The sequence below is a fragment of the Kickxella alabastrina genome, assembly GCF_025024165.1.
Source record: "Kickxella alabastrina strain RSA 675 chromosome Unknown BX661scaffold_8, whole genome shotgun sequence".
In the NCBI taxonomy this organism is placed as follows: Eukaryota; Fungi; Kickxellomycota; class Kickxellomycetes; order Kickxellales; family Kickxellaceae; genus Kickxella; species Kickxella alabastrina.
In genome coordinates this window covers 478,652-498,827 of record NW_026251479.1, presented here as the reverse complement: position 1 = coordinate 498,827, position 20,176 = coordinate 478,652, and the positions used below count along the sequence as shown (strand labels likewise).

General features: G+C 50.6%; 5 protein-coding genes across 5 annotated transcripts; 3 read left to right on the top strand and 2 right to left on the bottom strand.

Annotated features, from left to right (window-relative positions):
* Nucleotides 1-2,514: 2,514 nt before the first annotated feature.
* On the bottom strand, nt 2,515-4,304 carry BX661DRAFT_181043 (transmembrane amino acid transporter protein-domain-containing protein). Its single transcript, XM_051535606.1, is given in 12 exon segments — nt 2,515-2,950; nt 2,977-2,993; nt 3,009-3,066; nt 3,079-3,284; nt 3,318-3,373; nt 3,392-3,561; nt 3,574-3,612; nt 3,634-3,666; nt 3,685-3,884; nt 3,921-3,989; nt 4,035-4,087; nt 4,177-4,304. The coding sequence occupies 12 exon segments, from the start codon at nt 4,214-4,216 to the stop codon at nt 2,857-2,859; spliced, it is 1,035 nt and encodes a 344-aa protein (XP_051392516.1). The 5' UTR covers nt 4,217-4,304; the 3' UTR covers nt 2,515-2,856.
* A 4,234-nt stretch (nt 4,305-8,538) lies between these two features.
* Nucleotides 8,539-10,177, top strand: BX661DRAFT_96885 (kinase-like domain-containing protein). The gene has a single exon (XM_051539632.1). The coding sequence runs from the start codon at nt 8,690-8,692 to the stop codon at nt 10,088-10,090; it is 1,401 nt and encodes a 466-aa protein (XP_051392515.1). The 5' UTR covers nt 8,539-8,689; the 3' UTR covers nt 10,091-10,177.
* Nucleotides 10,178-11,115: 938 nt separating this feature from the next.
* BX661DRAFT_181039 (uncharacterized protein) lies at nt 11,116-11,439 on the bottom strand (the record flags this gene model as incomplete). Its single annotated transcript, XM_051535605.1, has 2 exons — nt 11,318-11,439; nt 11,116-11,278 (listed from the first exon to the last, which is right to left on the bottom strand). Exons 1-2 carry the CDS (start codon nt 11,425-11,427, stop codon nt 11,116-11,118), a joined length of 273 nt encoding a protein of 90 aa, XP_051392514.1. The 5' UTR covers nt 11,428-11,439.
* A 1,246-nt stretch (nt 11,440-12,685) lies between these two features.
* Nucleotides 12,686-18,629, top strand: BX661DRAFT_197764 (uncharacterized protein; the record flags this gene model as incomplete). Its single annotated transcript, XM_051538167.1, has 5 exons — nt 12,686-12,761; nt 12,804-12,850; nt 13,010-13,060; nt 13,768-14,822; nt 14,861-18,629. 5 exons carry the CDS (start codon nt 12,686-12,688, stop codon nt 18,627-18,629), a joined length of 4,998 nt encoding a protein of 1,665 aa, XP_051392513.1.
* A 306-nt stretch (nt 18,630-18,935) lies between these two features.
* Nucleotides 18,936-19,699, top strand: BX661DRAFT_181034 (uncharacterized protein; the record flags this gene model as incomplete). Its single annotated transcript, XM_051535604.1, has 1 exon — nt 18,936-19,699. A coding segment is annotated over one exon (408 nt), but the record flags the coding sequence as incomplete, so codon positions are not given.
* Nucleotides 19,700-20,176: the final 477 nt, after the last annotated feature.

Genomic DNA, 20,176 nt, shown 5'->3' with positions numbered 1-20,176 from the left:
TGTGGTGCAGTTATATAAAAACAGAATATGGACAAAAACGCGAGCACTTTACTAATGATGTCCGGTTTGTATTAGATATGAGCTGAAATATGTGTTTGTGGATAGGTGTGTTGAGAAGCTGCTTGGCAGTGTAGTGTGCAAGCGTGGGTATGTGCAAATGGCGAAATATAAGAAATTAATAACAAGAATGAGACTGATGGAACAGAAAAGTATGTGCGCGGACACAATGTAAAAAAATAAAAATACGGCGAAAAAATATATAATATATAAAAAATATGATAATACGAGATGCAGCCTTTTCGCAACTGTTCCTCGGCGAGTAGACTATATGTAAAAAAACAAAGAAAATTGATATTTTAAAAGTTAGCAAAACGAAAAACGAAAAATCCTCAAGTGCAGAGATTGAAATTGTATGCAAATCTGTAGACAAGGTATTTGGGAATAGTGAATAGTGATAAAAGAAAACATTGGAGCTCGACAGAAAACCAGCCGTCGTTATTATAGTTTTTTGTTTGGCCAGCAAACATGATTATTTCTGTCCATTGTGTTTTTCAGAGTTCACTCTTATTTTGAACCATTGACAAAAATAAAAATAAAACAAGGTTTGCGCGTGTCAGGCATAGTGGATTTGAACAAAACAAGAAGGCTGTTTCCAAAAAAAGCAATTGTAAAAGAGCCACTGCCTTTTTTCTCACAAAAACTGAACATATTCAAACAAGCACAAACACAATCGCAAATGACTGATTCCCTAGCACAAAAAGAGAACATTTAACGGAGTAAGCGGGAATGTCAAGGCAGTTTGCACAAGCCGACATGCAGACGGAAGAGTAAATAAACATCCAACAGCAATTGCAGCGACACAGCGAAAAAAAACATTGAGATGAAAATGCACCTGCCTCAAACTATAAATGCCAACAAAACGAGGTGCCCTGAGCAAGAGAAAGCAGACCAAAAACACAACAAAATGAAGCAAAATATATCCTAACACGGCATTGTTGTGCACAAGAGCATTCTTGTACGCATGAGTACGCACATGTCAGACGAACCAACAGATCCTAATATGCAACAACGGCAATAGGTGTGCAATTGCAACCGCATTCGTATTCGCTTGTCGCATTGTTCACGGCCTCAATAATTAAGACACTTTACCACCCAGCACGAGCTATGTTCGTATTATGATGCCGGTGGCTTAGTCAACTTTGCAGTTCGGATTATGCAATGGAACGCACTCTTCCTTAATTGCAAGTTGCCAACGTTGGGTGAACAGCGCGGATATGTGTTGTGTCTGGTATGTTCAAGCCACATATGCGGGAGGGAGAGATAATGCAGCTCGGCGTGTAGTATGCTGACTCGTACCTTTTTGGTGGCTAGCCAATTGTGAATAACGCTAGCAATGTTTGCCCTTTTATCAACGGTAATCCGTGTAGTAGGGGAGCCCCGAATGTGCCGCTTTACGACCGACAAGTGTTTTCGAAATCAACAAAAGATGGTTGATGTTAATGCTGATAAAAAATAATGACGATGGTTTAAATGACAAAAAAGATGGCAGTAAACTGTGGCGGTGTCAAGAGATTGTATACGAGTCTGTATGTATGAATAAAATAGAAGACACAAATAAACATGGGGACAGAAGAAGCGGGAGAGAAAATGAAAGCAAAAGTTTGACAAGCCAAATAAAATAAGGGTCTACTTTTTTTAGGGAAAGGGGATCATAAAAAATTAATGAAATATAAAATATCTGCTATAAAAAACAAAGTACTTGAAAAATTTTCAAGCTATTCCCAATTGCGGATACCCCCCATTTGCAGCGCCTAGTCCTATACTCTTTCAGAGGAAAGCCAGCAAGAGTATAGATGGGAGTATAATTTGGCACAATCGATTAGAATGCCAGTCGTGTAAATTGTTCCGCCGCTCGAGCGAGAAAGGCGCCAAAACAGTCAGCTCACTATTTGTTCATACTCTCACTGTCAACCAAGGAGAAAATAAGTGAATCGAGGTAGTACGTGCTTGGAAATAGTGCTAGTTATTAATTTACACTGGATTTGACTCCCTCCCCTTCCCCCAGCCAACATTTTTAAAAAATATTGGATGCTAGGGAGGGAACAAAGCACTGGGGAGGAAAACGGGGGACGCGCTAAGACTCGGCGACAACATTGGGTCCCAGCGCAAGAGGGGAAATAATAAAGCGGATCCACAAGCCCAAAAATCCACTACGCTGCAGGCGCGGCACTTGGTATTATTATTTTTCCTTTGCGTATTTATTTTACACTAGGCAGGAGGAGCGCGATCCTCGCTTTAAAGCACGTCGTCGATCTCGGACAACTTAAAAAGGGTTTTACGCGCCTAAAGAAAGCAGCACAGAAATAACGCGTCAGGCAAAATTTTTATCAATTGAAAATGCTGCATACGAAAATCGCCGGGAAACCTGTAGAAACATATTTTTAAAACAAGGCGCTTTGACGCCTTTGTGAAAAACTATCGTTTGTTGAGAATGACAAACAGCACTTTCATTATTTTTTTACATACACTTTCAGATCATATTGTCGTGTGTTCGAGCTATCTCCATTTTTGAGACCAATTTGCAACTTTAAAAAGCGTACTATACCGCCCGCTTTGCGGGCAAACATTGATGGCAAATTCGTTTTGCCCATTTGGGAGCCTTTGAGGACCAATTCCCACGGCCCAACACTATTTTGCATGCGAATAATGGCAGCAGGGCGCCAATGTTCAGATTTCAATAACAAATATTATTTACAGACACGAGTTTTTTTTGTTTGCTCCGTCATTTACCCTATTCCTTATTTATTGGAACATGATCTGCCTACCAAACTCTCGTGGCCTGATTCCCAAAAAGGATTACTTGCCATGCCCAATATCCGCGCGCAGATCCTCAATGGCACCCTTGGCTCCGAACACGCAGGTGTATACGCCCAACGCGATGACAGCGGCGCTGAGGACCCGCATGTGCCATTTCACATATCCCAGCCTTTCAGCTTCAGGTAGCAAACGATAGGGATCACGCACACCATCAGCGACGTGCTGAACGCGCCAACAAGTGCCATTACGCTACCAAAATACGGAATTCCTAGCGCAACGCCAGTCATCGCTGCAAAGAACATGGTGCGGAAGAGCACGCGATAAACGAGCTCCTTGACGCGGCCCAGCTGCTCACACGTGATTCCCAGCGCGTTTTCCAATTCAAAGGCGAATGATGCGGCGATGATCGGCGCTGCGAGAATTACGTGCAGCGAGATCAACACCTTGGCGGCCTTTGTTGCAGCGTTCTGGGGCAGGTTGTCGAGAAATGGGGACAGAACCTGGTCGCCAAAGGCCCAGTACCCAACTATGCCGACAAGCAGATATGTGCCGGTGACTGTGCCCATTGCGGAACCCAGAACAGCATTCCACTGCTTTGGCCGCCGCATGCTCGACTCAATCGAGGGCATCACTGATACGCCGCAGAATGCAAATGTTATTGTTGCCATTGCAATTGCAACACCAGGGCCATCGGCCACCCGGTGCACTGCCGGGCGGTGCTCCACTGGCACAGCGCCATTGGATCTGTATGGGTACATAAACGACAGGGTCACCGCTATGAGGATCGTGATGATGCTTGTGAGAAAACCAAATAACGACAGCAAAAAGGCCTCAGACATCTGCTTGAGGCTAATGCAGGCCAGCCACATGATTGTGGCGCAAATTACCTTCCACGCAGCCTCGCCGATGTCGTGGCCGCTGTCGCGCGTCAGCTGGTGGAAGTTTTGCCCGGACAATATAATGTAGTCGCCGACCACCCCGACAACGTATATGAGGAGAAATATGTAGATGACTGTGCGCCCGGGCGTGCCGAATGCAGCGTACCCGATCTGATTGAAGTTGCGCAGCTGCCCATTGTTAATCAAGTTGAGCGCCCGGATGACCAGCACGCTGGACAATGTTCCAACAAAGCTTCCAATGCCTATTAGGAGCAGGCCAATCCATCCCGACTGCTGAAGGGTTTTGGGGAGGTTCAGTGCCCCGACGCCGATTATCACGCAGATTATATTGAGATACGCTCCAACTGATGACCCAGTGCGCTTGGGCTGCCCTATCACAGCGATCTGCCCTGATCCATCCCCTCAGTCTTTGCCCTGGTATCTGTATGTAGTTCCTTGTCTGTGATTTTTGATGGCGTACATGACTCGGTGCTGAAAGATCGTGTAATTAGGTGCGACATGCTGGTATGCAGTGTGTGTGTTTATGGCCAAATGATTTAAAAAATAAAGTTGGTTATGTGTATAGAGAATAGTATGCAAATATCAAAAAGTAAAATTAACCTGTCAATTTGACTTTGTCTTTTCTATTTGTACAAATGCGCAAAGCTGGCGCAAATACTAGGGTTCAGCTAACGGCAATGACGAAAGAGGAATTGAAAGAACACGGGGGCGTTTGCTCTACTGGGCAGAAGCGCCTCGACTAAGGCCAATGACGGCAGCAAGACATGTGTGCGTAAAAAGTCACCTTGAAATAAAAAAGCCTCGCGTAGTAATCATGTTTCAGGCGTGGAAGTGTTCATAATTGAATGACGCGCCAACATAGTTCTAGGTCACCTCAACATTAGCGTGGGGAAAATAATACACGGTAGATGTGCATGTGGATTCCTTGAGCAAATTAAGTACACTAGCCGCTACCCCAGAATGCGCGCAAACAATGCCTAGTGTTCATGAATTGAGCAAGCATTGATAACTTGCGTTTACAAGGTGGGTTTCAGAACTTTCAAACAAACCTCGCCCAATGAATTTTACAGGGCACCTGTACCTGTATACCTGTACCTGTGAGATAAATGTGACGTACATTGTCCCTTTTGTGGCGTGGCAGCGGTGACGACAGCGGCTTTTAAAAGTCAAAATAATCATCTGAGCTCTAATTATCTTACCTGTAGCGTGATTCGCCGGAGACCACAGAGTGGCGATTTCGAAGGCATTTTCCATACTATTCGATTTTGATTTCGATCTGCAGGCTGCTGTCCCTTTCTTTTTGGGCCTTGGAAAGGCAGGCTGAGACCGCGTCCGTCTGGGGCGGCAGGCCTGCGCATCACCGCTTGGCAGGATTTCCCTGGCGCACTGTCTTGGCGCTGCTACTGCCATCAAAAGTTTTTTGTGGATGTTTGCGTTTGCGCTTGCGTTTGCGTTTGCAGCCCGACTCAGCCCGGTTTTGACTGCTTTCGCTAAACTGCTGGATTTTAAATTCTAGCCAACGCCGGCGGCATGCGCGCGAGCAGTAAAAAAGGAAACTGCAGCGATTTTCTGTCAAGCTTTGAAGAGTGTGTAAAGTCACATGCATAGCTATCGTGCTAATTTGGCTGTGCTTTATTTTTATTGTTTATTAATCGGAGCGGCCGCCCCCTTTAACATTGAGCTGTGATGCGCGTTTGAGTTTATTCTTGCAATAATTCCGCCATGCCTGTTCGGTTTGGCTTTGCCATTTTCCACCTTTGATTGCTTTGCATCTCGTTCCTCGTCGGTATATTTATCAATCATTGCCTCCCAACACACACCAGACCCTCTAGCCTGCTTGCTTTTTCGCTCTCACTCGTTTTCTTTTATTTATTCATTCGTATTCTATATTTATTTTGCTGCATTATTTTATTACACTTTATATTTGTCCATATCAACTCGCACACGCACACACCCTCTCTCTCTCCGTTCCATTCTCTCCATTTATCCTTCGCACACACACTCACGCGCGCACCCGCTTGTTATTCCCGCCTACGCTGAAGCTCACGCCCCTACCCAACCCCCACACAGTCACTCACACTCACACACTCACAGAATCACCAGCGTACTTGGTCCGAGTTTAGGCGCACTACAACCCCTCGCTTCAGCTTAAAAACACAATTGCCCAGTAGGTAAGATATACCATAATACAGCTCCCAAGAAAGGAACCGGCTCACATATGAGCATAATAAAATAACCAAGTAAAAATAAACACTGCTGGCCCTGGCCCTCCCTCCTCATGTTCCGCAAGTGGTTTGCGCACATATCCAGGCACTACTTTTAATTTTGGTGAATTTGCCTACTGCGCTCACTGCTGGCATATCCAGCTGCATTGTTGTTATTGTTTTAAAAATAAGCAAATGCCCATTGTGCTGGCTGCGCAAAGGGGGATGACTTGCGAATTTAGAGTGTGTTTTAGCTATTGGCCTCGCCGTTCTCTATTTTATCCAGCGCATATACTCAACCGCGGACCCAGCACTCTCGCAAATGTGTTATATGCGGGCTAGTGAAGAGATACTGGTAAATATAAGTAAAACCTCTTTTCAAATGCGTACATCCAGACAAGCCCAGCCCAGCCAAGCCAAGCAGAATACAATGGCATATGCACATATACTATTTCTCCATTTCCTAATTTGGGTGTCCCGCATATGCTCCGAGTACAATTCTTGCGCAAGCATATCGTATTTTGAACAATTCAATTGTCCGAATCACTCTTGTTATTCCTATTTGGCCTTCTTTTTTGCGTTGTTCCAGAAATCTGCTTACACCTCATATCTTCCTTTCTCTAAGCGGTCCCCGGTCCATACAACAAGCCTGTTCTACTACTTTTATGGGCGATAATTGCAGCTAGTGTACATTCATGATCGAGAGGGTGGGCGCCCAAGTTCGCTTGTCTTCCTTTTTCCGCATGTCTTATTTTTTGTTTACGCATTGGCTTTTGCTTTGTGCAGAGATAATACGCTGTCCCTACTTTTTTGAGTTACTTTTCTTTGGTGTCTGCCATCTTTGGCTGTTGTTTCTCTGAGTTCTTTTTTGCCTCTTTGTCTTTGCGAAACAATAGGCGTCGGGTCAGACACTCTTTCACTTTGATAGAGTCGCTTGGCGACACATCTTTATGCATTTACCAAGCGAAGAATCCCATTGATGGGTGTCTCAATACCCGCTCACCCGATCGCTCTACTCATATATTTTTGTTGTTTAATTTACTTTGGTATTTGCATAGCAATCGCGCCCACCAATGGACACCAACATAACCATACCATCAGCTCTGAGACAACTGTTAGCACGCGGAACACAGCAGCAGCAGCAGCAATACAACCCTACCGATAGCATCAGTCATTCTGATGCCATGTATAACACTCACAACCAGCATGTCATGCCCAACAAGCTCACCTCAACAAAAAGCACGAGCAACCTCAAATCTAGCAGCTCGTTGGGCGCGTGGCTGTCCAAATATAGTCTCCGGCCCGGCGGCCGCCAGTCAGCCAAAACGCCAACTGACTCCTCCGCAGCATCGAAGCCAACAGCAATGTTTCTGAAACACTAATGCCAGCGGGCCAACACTCTCGAAGCATCAGCGGCAGTGACCTCGCGTCCGCAGCCTACATCACCAGTGTTGAGACAAGGGAAGCAAACGGCAATGGCGGCTCGGGTGAGTTGCGAGTCGGTGGGCTGCGCATGGGCCGCAAGCGGTTCCTTGTATACCGTATCCAAGTGACCGGGCAAAGAGGCCAGTGGTGGGTTGCACGGCGGTACAGCGAGTTTCATGATCTGTTCCAGACCTTGCGGCGGCTTTTCCCGCAGCAGGCTCACCAGTGGAACGAGCTGTTTCCCAGCAAAAGGCTTATTTTGGGGCTCAGTAGCTCCGCAGACTCGGTCATGCAGCGGCGCGAGCGACTCAACCTCTTTTTGCGCACTCTGACCCAGGAGGGAGTGGTATGCCGGTGCTCGGTCATGCAGCAATTCCTGCACGACGACTCAATTGACGTGGATACGGTCCCACTGGCTGAGCGTGTGATAGCTGAGCGCGAGACACAAAAGCCAGGATTCGTGGGCTTGCAACCGTTGTTCCACACAACCCAGCAACAGCAACAACAAGCGACCAAACGGTCGATCAGCAGTGGCAGCGCACTGCCCGGCATAGACCACTCGGCGCTGTACTCCCAGTGGCATTTGCCGGTTCCTGAGAAGTGGCAAAGCGCAGCTCCAGTATCAGGAAAACGGGCGCGCGAGTCCATTGATCGCATGGTGTCGATGCCTTCATTTAAAGGCGTGACTGCGAGCCAGCCGCGCTTTGACTATTCAATACCAATGCCAACTCAGCCGATCCAGCCGCTCATGGGAAATCATGGCTACTATTCGCTGGGCGCAGCCACAGGTCGCGGAGTCCAACAGCAGAATCCGCCAGCCGCAGATCATATCCACATGCAACGCAAGGTATCCAACCCTCTTGAGTACGCTAGTGCCGAGAAGCGGCCAAATGACAACATGCCCCAGTCCATGCGCAAAAAATATGGTCTGCGCCGCAACCTTCAGTATCGCAGCGACCGAATCGTCACAGCAAATACTTCTGTCAGTGCCGACAGCTCTCACACGCAGTTCACACGCACTCCCAATACGGCGGCAACCTGATTCCCGGTGACAGCGACTATGTGATGGTTGACGACATTGATATTCAAACTGACGCTGAGCGCACCCTACGTGGCGGGAGCGTTGACAGTGACATTGACATGTCAGTTAGCAGGGGTGGCGGTCCAGGAAACGTGCGTGGACGCAGCATGGCGCCCCCCGTAGAGCGCCGCTCGGCGGCATTGGGAAGAATCGCAGAATGCCCAAAGAAGATCTGGCTGTCATTTCTATAAAAAACCAGGCGCGCAGTGGCAAGCGACATAACGCTGCAGCATACAGCCACCCTCAGAAGGACATCACTACCAATGGCACTGCTGATGACGACGACACCATCGACGCCGATGCCGACAGCATTAATCGTTCTTCGCCCGCCAATGGGTCGCATAAGGTCTCTCTTGATGACTTCCAGTTGCTCAGCATTATTGGCAAGGGCAGCTACGGCAAGGTCATGCTTGCCGCTACAAGGACACGGGCAAGGTCATGGCGATCAAGGTTATTTCAAAGTCCAAGCTCCGTGGCCGCCCCAACGAGATCCGTCGCGTCATGTCGGAGCGCAAGGTCCTCGAGCGCACTGTCGAGCACCCTTCCTTGTTGGCCTGCAGTGTGCGTTCCAGACCAAGGAAAAGCTGTTCTTCTGTCTGGACTATGTCAACGGTGGCGAGCTGTTCTTCCACCTGCAGCGCGAGCGCAGATTTGGCGAGAATCGCTCGCGGTTTTATGCAGCTGAGATTGCATCTGCTCTGTCCTATCTCCACAGTATGGACGTTGTCTACCGCGATCTAAAGCCCGAAAACTGTCTTTTGGACGCGCGTGGACATGTCCGCATAGTTGACTTTGGCCTGGCAAAGGAAGTCGGACCGGTGGTCTGGCGCACCGAGGGCTCTGCGTTGTACTCAGTCGAGGAGGGCGGCAAGACCGGTACCTTCTGTGGCACTCCTGAGTATCTTGCACCCGAGGTGCTGCTGCGCCAGCGCTATGGCAAGGAAGTTGACTGGTACTGCCTAGGCGCCGTTATTTACGAGATGCTGACAGGTTTGCCGCCGTTCTATCATCAGGATAATAACACCATGTATCAGCGTGTGCTCAGCGAAAACTTGCGCTTCCCAACATCGCTTCCACCTCCAGCGCCGTGCAACGGTGAAATGCATCCTGGAAGCGGAAATATTGCGAGCAATTCTATTGGCCGGTATGCGCAAGACTTCGTCTTCCAGATAATGAAGCGCGATCCGCAAGACCGACTTGGCCACGGCGTGTTTGGTACTGAAAACGTTAAACGTCATCCCTTCTTCCACGGAATAGACTGGGGCAAGATCTATCGCCAGGAGTACGCGCCGCCATTTGTGCCCAAGGTCAGCTCAATATTTGATCTCAGCAACATTGACCCCGAGTTCCGAAATGAGCCTATCCCCGAGTCCATCCTTGCCGAGGGCCAGATCGACCTTCTCGCTGAAACTGCCGAGGCCGAGCGCCAGACTGAGCTCGCCATGCAGGCAAAGCTAATGGCATTCCCTTCGCCAATGTCTAACCATGCGTCTAACCGCACGCTTGTTGACAACAGGGCCCAGGCCAGCTTGCTGCTAAATAATGAAAACATTATGGCGGCTATGTCTGCCGCTAGGCGCAACGCTGAGATGGACTCGACTATCGATGCCTTCCGAGGATTCTCCTTTGTATCGCCGTGGGTCGATGCTCCAGAGAACGATTAGTCGGAAAAACGTTACCATTTATCATTTTATCCTTTCCATTTTTATTATAAATATTCACATTACAAAGTTTAGTCTTCAACTCAAGTGGTTATAAAAAAGTTGTTCAAGTTGCTTTATTAATCACTTTATGAGGACAATGTAAATGTGGGCGAGGCTGTCTACCACCTAGGCGAAGCTCAGTCTGGACCGAAGTCTGACTCCAACCACATGCAGGAACTACAAAAACTAAAACAGCTAACGTAGCCCCCAGAACCAATAGGCTTTATTGTGTTGGGTTCGACCCTCTATCCTCACTGAACTCTGCCCTCTTCATCTTGCAGCGGTTCCAATTCTGACCAGGTTGTGATACGACTTTCTGAACTCCACAGTCTGTCCATGCATGGTCTGTGGCCACTTGGAGGTTTGTTATGCTAGTTGTTTTCATGTTAGCGGCGCTGGAGATGCCGCTCACTTGCCATAGCTTGTTATGATAATACAATGTATTATTTGATTACGAATAAATTATGTTTAAGGAATGGAAGTATATAGAAAATATATTTTGTTAAATGTGTATGTTCTATGAACAGATAAAAAGAATATAATGCTATGTATTTAATAAGGTGTATACTATGAGTGCTATGCACTGGAGAGGTAAAAAAATAATAACCATATAATGTGTCACTGTGTGACTAAAAGGATAAGCAGTATGGTGCAATTATACCTGGCTGCGCCCAGCTCCAGCAGAGCAACAACATCAATGAAGGCTGGTTGAACAGTTGATCCCAATCAACTAATACATTTCAAGCAAAAGCTAATGCTTGATTTAAGTATGCGCTTAATAATGAATAAACTTTTATTTTTGACATGGAGACAATAATGTTAGTTTGAAAAGACAAGTTCACATAGAAAGGGGTATTTAACCTTTTAAACATGCTGCATCCACTTATTGTAAAGAAAGTTTCACTCCAATTATAAAAGAAAAACAGCTTGGCTTCCTAGTTAAAAATAATAACTATGTATTGCTCATTTATTATAGTGACATAGATTCATTGAACCGATACAATCATTTGTTGCGCAGCCCAGGATATGGAAGTGGATGTTGAGCTTGAGAATCGCGAAACAGGTTTCCATCTGCATGCCGATTGATAGGGTATTGATTGGATTATGCAGGCGTAAATCAGGGAGGCATAATAATGACACCCGAATATGCTCCCATTTCGCGATGAATACGCGCGAGCGCACACATACGAAAGCCACAACATTGACTTGCCAAGATGCCGGTCTGCTCGCAGAAGAACCAGTTTTCGCCAACAGAGTGCACAACTGGCGAAGTGCACAACAAAGGCAACGAGATACATATATAAGATGAGGCCATCCCTAGTTCTACTTTTGATTCCCTTGATAATAAAAACTATAACAAAACCCAACCATACTTTTAATACTAGACAGTTGGTGCCCCCCCTCAAATCACAACAGTCCCAACTTCATTTGGACAAAGTAGTCAATGTTTATGCCATAGCTGATATTTTGAAGCATCTGCCCAATCTCAGACGTTTGGAAATAAAAATTTCAAGTGCCAGCGCCGCAGGAAATCAGAAACGTTTGCGATATACAAACACTGGAAAGCCCAGTCCAGCTCTAGCCACTAATCTTCAGACTCTTGTAATTAATAATTACAGACACTTTGAAGAAGGATATGTGGAAAGAGAATTGAGCATATTGCTTGTCCAGATTAGATCATTGCAATTACTTTGTGTTCCAGTCAATTTTATTGACCAAATGCTCGAACTTACAAAGTACTATGGCCAGGTTTATCCCCATGTAAAATCACTACAGGTTACCGAAACTAAAAATTCAAGCGGACATATTTGCAGACAATATTATGAATCAGATTCTGATGTGCCTTTATATTCCAATTTTAGTGATGATGGTGGTTTTTGATTCTTCTGACAATGATAATTCTAGTTATTAGGACTATGCATCTGTTTTAGGTAGAAAATAATTTAGTTTTTTAGATCGCGTGTATTAATAAATGCGTGTTTTAGACAATTAAAATATTAAAGATATACTTAACTTGTAGGCAAATATTCAGTGCTGGGGAGTTTACGGAATAATATGTGTGAGTTATTCTCATGTGGATGCACTGGGTACTGCTAAAGTTGATTCTGCGTTCTATTATGATTCCGAGACTGGTTTTAATTAGTACCAACACTGTTGGTATTCGTTGTTAAAAATATAATTCAATAAAAAAACCCAACAATTCACATAAATATATTTGCATACAGATTTCCAACGTGAATATAGACAATAAACACCACTACCCTTAAATTTTAATTTGTTCATGCAGCGCACAAAGCCCAGTGTGTATAAATATTTTATATCGTTCAAAAAAAGCTCAATTATTATGTTTCATCTTTTTTTAACTTTGCAAACTTTTGTATTATTCTATTGAATACCAAAAAAGGCGGAGCTGAGTGATGAGCTGAGCAAGTTTATTCCAAAAGATTTTGACAAAAAGAAAAGGCAACCAGCCAGGGTAGCATCAGCAGCGACGACACCAACAAAAAAAGAGACGACAAAATACGTTCAGGTTCACCGGCCCGAGATGAACCAACAATGGGCGCATCATTATCACTAGCAGAAACAGCAGCAGGAGCAGGTGGCCGCAACATGCGTGAATACAATTCTGGCGGTAGAAAAACCTCGCCAAATATTATGCCATGGCTTGCTCCAGTGCATAATGGAAGACTGCCTGCAAACCTTCAGGGCGACGGAACCAAGGTCAAGAATGGCGAAAAAGTATCATCAGCCAGATGAAAGTGGAATCGTGATACGACTGCAGTGCTAAACTTTCGCATAATCCTCAATGCCCTGCTTACAGGCAATCGTCCTCCCCGTTTCTTGCGCAATAATGCATCGCCAGAGTCGGCTGAAGCCGAGTCTACAGCGACACCCGAGACTTTGCTCAAGCCAAAGCCTAAGCCCAAGCGTGTGCACACGAGCCCATCTGCCCCAGCTTCTTCTCTTCAAAAGAAGCAGCGAGCTGGATAATATCGTCAACCATAGTGGTCTATTGCCACTAGTTTCTAAACACCTGTCAGTTGCTATGCAATGATGGCAAGGATGTCGATTTGCAGTATACTTGAAGTCTTATTCTTTTCTTATAGTGTAAATGGACCAGACATCGTCATTTATAGCGCAAGAAAGTGACGCGCATACTACTATCAATTAAGCGTGGTATTTTAATCGGCATGAGTGTGCAATCGCACTAAATTATAGCCTGATCGCGAATCAAGCACGTGTATTATTTTCAACGACGGAATCGGCGTAACCTGAGGCAAACACACATTTGCTTTTGTTTATACGCGCATCGTTTTACAGTGTTCAAGTACGCTTGTATTTTTTTGTGTTTTTCTTTGAAATTTCAACCAATTTATTCACTTTTTTAATACTCTTTTTTTTTTTTTTTTTTTTTTCTCGTTTAAAAAATTTAGAATTACTGAAAGAGTGGCGAGTCTGCCTTTTTTTATAACAAGGTAAGAACGGGCACGACGTACTGAACAAACAAGCCACAAACACTTACCACCCACTTTTTCATTTGTTGGCAAAACTAATTTTTTATTTATTAAATTTGCACTTTGAAGAAACAATTAGAAAATGTCAGACCTTGACGACTTTGAGGCAGACGCGGACGCAAGGCACAGTCCTACTCGGATAGCGACGAGGAGGGGTCCGACACGTTTGACACGCGCAGAAAGCACTACTCGGACGACGAAGAATCTGAAGATTCCGAGGACGACAATGACGACGAGCTGCGCCGCGACGGGTTTCTAGTCGATGACGACGAAGTCGAAGAAAACGTATCCGACGGGGAGGAGCGGCGGCAGCGGAGAAAGAAAAAGAAGCGCAGACACGTCGAGCACCCGGACAGTGACGATTTGCTGGACGACGAGGATCTGGCGCTGGTGGCCGAGAACACCAACCAGAGATACGAGAGTACAAGCCAGGCGCGCGAGAAGGGATCAAAGTTCAAAAGGCTCAAGCGTGGGCGCGGCAGACAGTCCGGTGGCGATGCCGAGGATGAGGATCTGAAGGCCGAGCTCGATGACCTAATTGACAATGGTAGCGACAATGGTGGCGGGTTCGACGAAGACGACGATGTCGATGATCTGGGGCTGTTTGGCAACGACGACAGCAGGCCAGGCAGGCGCAACGAGCGCGGCGGCGGCGGCGGTGGCGGCAGAAATGAAGGCCGCGGCAGAGCTGCGCGCGATATGTCGGACGAGGACGAGGACGACGACAACAACGACGACGCGAGAGGAAGGTCCGGCGGGCGGCGCTACGACGACGTGGTCGATGTGCCGCGGCGGTCGCGCGCAGAGGGCAGCGGCAAACGGCCCGCAACGGCAGCGGCGGGTGCGGCGGGTGCGGCTGGGCGCAGCGACTTTTTTGTCGACAACATCGAGAACATTGACGAGGACACGTGGATGGAGCTGCAGGACATCTTCGGCGATGGCGAAGAGTACGCGTTTGCCATGGACGCGCACCGGCAGCACGAGGAGGACGGGTACCGGGAGAAGACGCTGGCGGAGGTGTTCGAGCCAGCCGAGCTCGAGGCCAAGCTGATGACGCAGAGCGACGAGGACATCCGCACGCTGGACATTCCTGAGCGCATCCAGATGCGGCTGGGGGTCGGGCGCGAGGCGCTGCGGCCGCTGAGCGATGACGAGATTGAGGAGGAGACGCGTGGGTGGTGCGGCGGCTGCACGCGTGGATGTCGCAGCGCAACAGCAGCAGCAGCAGCGCCGACAACGAGGACGACCCGCAGCTGTTCCAGCAGGTCGACTTTGTCAGGGAGGAGTTCCTGGCGTCGGTGCTGTCGGTGCTGCGCCTGATGTCGCAGAACTTCTTCGAGGTGCCGTACATCGCGCGCCACATGCGCGACGCGTTCGTGACGCCCGTCGGGCGCTCGGACGGCTCCGGCGGCGAGGACGAGCGGCGCGAGTGGCTGGCGACCAACGACCTGTGGCGGCTGTCCGACTACGACCAGCAGTTCCGCGGGCTGCTGGCGTCGCGCCGCGCGGCTGAGCGGCTGATCGACCGCCTGGCGCGCGCGGGCCTGCTTGTGCCCGCCGACGAGCAGTACGCGCGCGAGACGCTCGAGGCGCCGGCCAGCGTCGAGGAGGTCAACGACGTCAGCGAGTGGCTGCAGGCGCGCTACGCCGGCGCGATCAGCACGCAGCAGCGGCGGACGCAGGAGGGCGGGCGCGCGCGCAAGCGCGACGGCGCGTGGGAGCAGATCCAGCGCGCGGGGCTCGACGCGTTCGTGGCGGCCAGCGGGCTGAGCGCGCGCCAGGTCGGCGACAACACCGTGCAGCCCGGCAGGCACACGCCGGCGCGCAGCAGCCGGGCGCCGCTGGACGTTGCGCGCTCGCTTGTCGGGCAGCACTTTGCGTCGGCCGAGTCGGCGCTGCGGGCGGGCCGCGCGGCCCTGGCGCAGGCGCTGGCGCTGGACCCGCAGGTGCGGCGCTTCGTGCGCGCATACTGCAGCGAGCACGCGTGCGTCGTGGCGCGCGCGACCGAGCGTGGGCGGCGCGAGATCAGCGACGAGGAGCACCCGGCGTTCGCCGTCAAGTTCCTCAAGCAGAAGCCCGTCGCGGCCTTCAGCGGCTCGGTGCAGTGGCTGGCGCTTGACAAGGCTGTGCGCGGCGGGCTGGTGCGCCGCGAGTTCTCGCTCACCGGCGAGAGCCGCTTCGACGCCCGCGACCCGACGCGCGACGCCGACGTGTTTGCTGCCGACGCCGAGCGCTCGGCGCGCGTGGTCGCCGGGCTGCTGGAGCAGTTTGCCAGCTCGGCCGCCGGCGACGACGCATGGGACGCCGAGCGTCGCGACGCGCTGTTTGCCGCAGTGCGCGACCACGTGCTGCCGCTCATCTGGCGCGAGACTGCGCAGCGGCTGGCGACGCAGGCCTTCGACGTTGTCGCCGACGCGTGCCGCCGCGCGCTGGAGCGCCGCATCGACATGCAGCCGCCGCGCACGCCGGGCATGGCCGAGGGCGCAGGCCCGCGCGTGGCCGTCGTTGCCGGCGGCGGCTTTGACGCGAGCTCGCGCGGCGCGCTGCGCGTCGCGGTGGTCGACGAGAACGGCTGCGTGCGCGCCGAGTTCAGCGCCGACTCGATGCGCGTCGACGGCGCCGGCATTGGCGGCGGGGGCAACGGCGTTGCGGCGCTGATGGACGCCATTTCCACGCACGCGGTCAACGTCGTCGCCGTCGCCGGCATGAGCCTGCAGACCCGCCGCCTGTTCGACGACGTCAACGCCGCCGTCACGGCGCACGGCGCCAATGTGCTTGTGACGTACGCCAGCGACGAGGTCGCGCGGCTGTGGTGCGACACCGCTGCGGCGCGCGAGGAGCTGCCGGCGCTGCGGCGCGAGGAGCGCTACTGCGTGGCTGTTGCGCGCACGCTGCAGGACGCGCCCGCCGCGTACGCGTCTCTGGGCGCGCGTGTGCTCAGCCTGCCGCTGCATTCTGCGCAGCGCGACGTGGACCAGGGCGCGCTGCTCGCCGTGGTCGAGCGCGCGTTCGTCAACGTTGTCAACCGCGTGGGCGTCGACGTCAACCGCGCAGCAGCCCATGCGCACCTGCAGCCGGCACTGGCCTTTGTCGCCGGCCTGGGCCCGCGCAAGGCGCAGGGCATCGTGGCGCGCATTGGCGGCGTCGACCGCGCGCTGGAGTCGCGCAACGATCTGATCATCCGCAACCTTATCACGCGCGACGTCTTTGTCAACTGCGTCGCTTTCCTGCGCGTGCGCCCGGCCACTGAGCCGCTCGATGCGACGCTCATCCACCCGGAGGACTACGACTTGGCCCGCAAGATGGCGCTCGACGCACTGGACATCGAGGATGACGCCGACGACGGCCGCTCCCGCCGCCGCTCCGACGCACCGTCGCGCTACGTCGCCGAGGTGATGCGCCGCGCGCCCGAGAAGCTCGATGAGCTTGAGCTGTCCAAGTACGCCGACGAGATCAACCGCCTGACGAAGACCCAGAAGCTCGAGACCCTCAAGTTCATCCGCAACGAGCTGCAGTCAAAGAACTCCGACCCGCGCCCCGAGTATGTGCAGCCGTCGGACGCCGATGTGCTGCACATGATGACGGGCGAGACCATCGGCGAGACGCTCAAGGAGGACGGCTCCTGCGTTGTGGCTGCCACGGTCATTCGCGTGCAGCCGCGCTTCGCCATTGCGCGCCTGGACTCGGGCCTTGAAGGCTTCATTGGCATCGCCAACGTGTCCGACCAGCGCATCGACGAGGTGTCGAGCGAGCTGGCGCCCGGCCAGGCCGTCGTTGCGCTGGTTAAGCGCATCGATCTTGAGAAGATGTCGCTGGACCTCTCCATTCGGCCGTCGGACGTGTCACAGGCCGTCGGGCGCCTGCGCCAGCCGCTGCCCGACGCCCATGCTGTCGACGTGTACTTTGACATGGATGCCGAGGCCGCCCTGCGCGAGCGCGCCAAGGCGCAGCAGAACAAGGCTTCGGCGCGCACCCGCAACATCCCTCATCCGCTCTTCAAGCCGCTGAATGCCCGCGAGGCCGAGCACTATTTGGCAGCACGTCCGCGCGGCGACTGCGTCATCCGGCCGTCGTCGCGCGGCGTCGACCACATTGCAGTGACGTGGAAGGTTGCCGAGGGGCTTTTCCAGCACATTGATGTGCGCGAGGAGGGCAAGCCCAGCGACGCAGCGCTCGGCCACACTTTTATTGTCGGCGACTCTGCGTACACCGATCTGGACGAGCTTGTAGCGCTGCATGTTGACCCCATTGCGCGCAAGCTGGACGAGGTTAAGCGGAGCCCCAAGTTCTACGACCCCGAGAACGACCCACTCTATGCTGCGGAGCCCGCCGACCATGTCTTGGGCCCCAACGATTTCACCGAGGACTACCGCAACCGCCGCCTGGCACTCTGGGACGCCCGTATCACTCGCCACCTTGACACCCTTGCTCAGAGCACTGGCCGCGGCGCCTACTGCATTTGCCTCAGCCTGTCCAAGCCCGGCGCCCTGCTGCTGGCCTTCAAGCCCACGCCGGCGTATCGCGGCATCACAAAGTGGACTGCGCGCGTTGAGCCTAACGAATACCGCCTGGGCGATCGTGGCCGGTACCCGGATATCAACGGTCTTATCATTGGCTTCAAGACCATGCAGATGAACCCACGGCGTTGCAGAAGAATAGCGCTTCGGCCAATGCGCGCGGTGAGTCATCGTCGCGTCGCGAGTCATCTTACCGCTCTTCTCACAATGCTGGCCCATCTTCGTCTAGTCGCTGGGGAGATAGGGAACAGCGGGATGCAGATGCAGATCGGTACAGAGACCGCGACAGCAGAGACAGAGGTCGTGATTATGACAGGGACCGTGATAGAGACAGGGACAGAGGCAGAGGCAGAGATGGTGATAGGGACAGAGCGAGAGACAGAGGCAGAGACCATGGCAGCAGGGATTACGACAGAGACCGGGACAGGACAGAGACAGAGACAGAGACAGGAACAGAGACAGGGATAGGTCGTCGCGCCACAACCACAATTCTGCTGCCAGTGGAGGTGGTGGAGGCAGTACCGGATGGGACGCTGCCCCTGCTGCGTCATCCTCATCTCACCGCCACTCTTCAAACACAGCATCCGCCAGTGGATGGAACATTTAAATTCATTTCCATATTTTATATTTATACTTTATACTTTATATTGAGTATCAGGCTTTTTTTCATTATATTTTTCATCTTGTTTACATTGAAAAAATTGATACTACTGCTACGATAACACCCAATCCCATCCATGCGTTGGCTTTAGCATTAGCGGATCCGTACATTTCCGGGTCCATTGTTGGAAGCATCGCCTGACCTTTGAGCTCTTTCTCCTCCTTCGATTTGAAGCTGTTTCTCTTCTCTCCCTTTGCCACACTGCTACGGCTTCCCTTATTTTTTGGTTCCACTGACTCCTCATCCGTCTCCACACGCCTTGCGCTCACAGTGTTTGATGCCTTGGGCTTGGCTTCCTTGGCCACTACAGTTGAACTCGCGGCCTCCTTGCCCTTTGGCGAAGACTTTGGCGGCAAAGGCTTTCCTGTGTTGCCACAGCTTTCTTATGTACAACTTCTTCCCTCTGCTCCTGCTTTTCACGTTGGCCGCCTTGCCATCGGATCCGTCCATATCAGCCTCATCCTCTTTTTCAGCCAACCTCTCGTCGATGTAACTGGCACAAACCAGGCGATATCTCTTGAGAGAGTTTCTGTAGGCTACTTTCCATGTGACGGTATTGCCGCAAAGTCCGAGGCATTTGATTTCGGCCTCATGGTAGGCGCAGGCGCGGTTGCCGCTGCTTTTACCAATGTCTTCAGGGATTCGGTTGATGCACATGTTGGTTACGTCGTCTTGGCTGCTGTCGCAGGCCTTGACATATTCGATGCCGTTATTGGAGGAGCCACCACTCTTGCCTTGGATAAAACTAAAGTTCAGAATAAAGATAAACAGAAAAAGTGGGGTTGATAATTGCCAGTACATATTTAAAAAAAAAAAAATTTAGTGCGGTTTATTCTTTGTTGTAGAAAAGAAAGTGTTAGTAAAGCTGTAAAAAATTGTGCTTAGTTATTTGAAAAATGCGTTAATTAAAGAGAAAGAAACTTTTTAAGCGTATGCATTATTTTTTCGTTGAAAATAAAAGTGTTTATGTTTCTAAATGAAAAGATAAACTTGAATGACTTTTTTTAATAATTGAAATTGATTGTACACGTTGAACATTTAGCATGGATTCGTTCCCCCACACATACCCCTTTTAACTTTATTTTAACCACCACCACCACCCTCCCCCCACACACTCTCGTTGTTTAAGTTAATTAGTTATGTTAGCTGGTCCATGCTTGTTTTGGTTTCACAAAGGTGCGTGGGCTAAAATAAGATTAATAAAATATATCATGAAAAGCGTGGCTTTTTTTGACGCACACGCTTTGAGAGAATTCAATATACAATGATGATGTATAATGTATAATTGATTTGATTTAATTTAATTGTTCATAAACATACTAAAGTCGTTACAAATACTTAAAATAACGCGCCA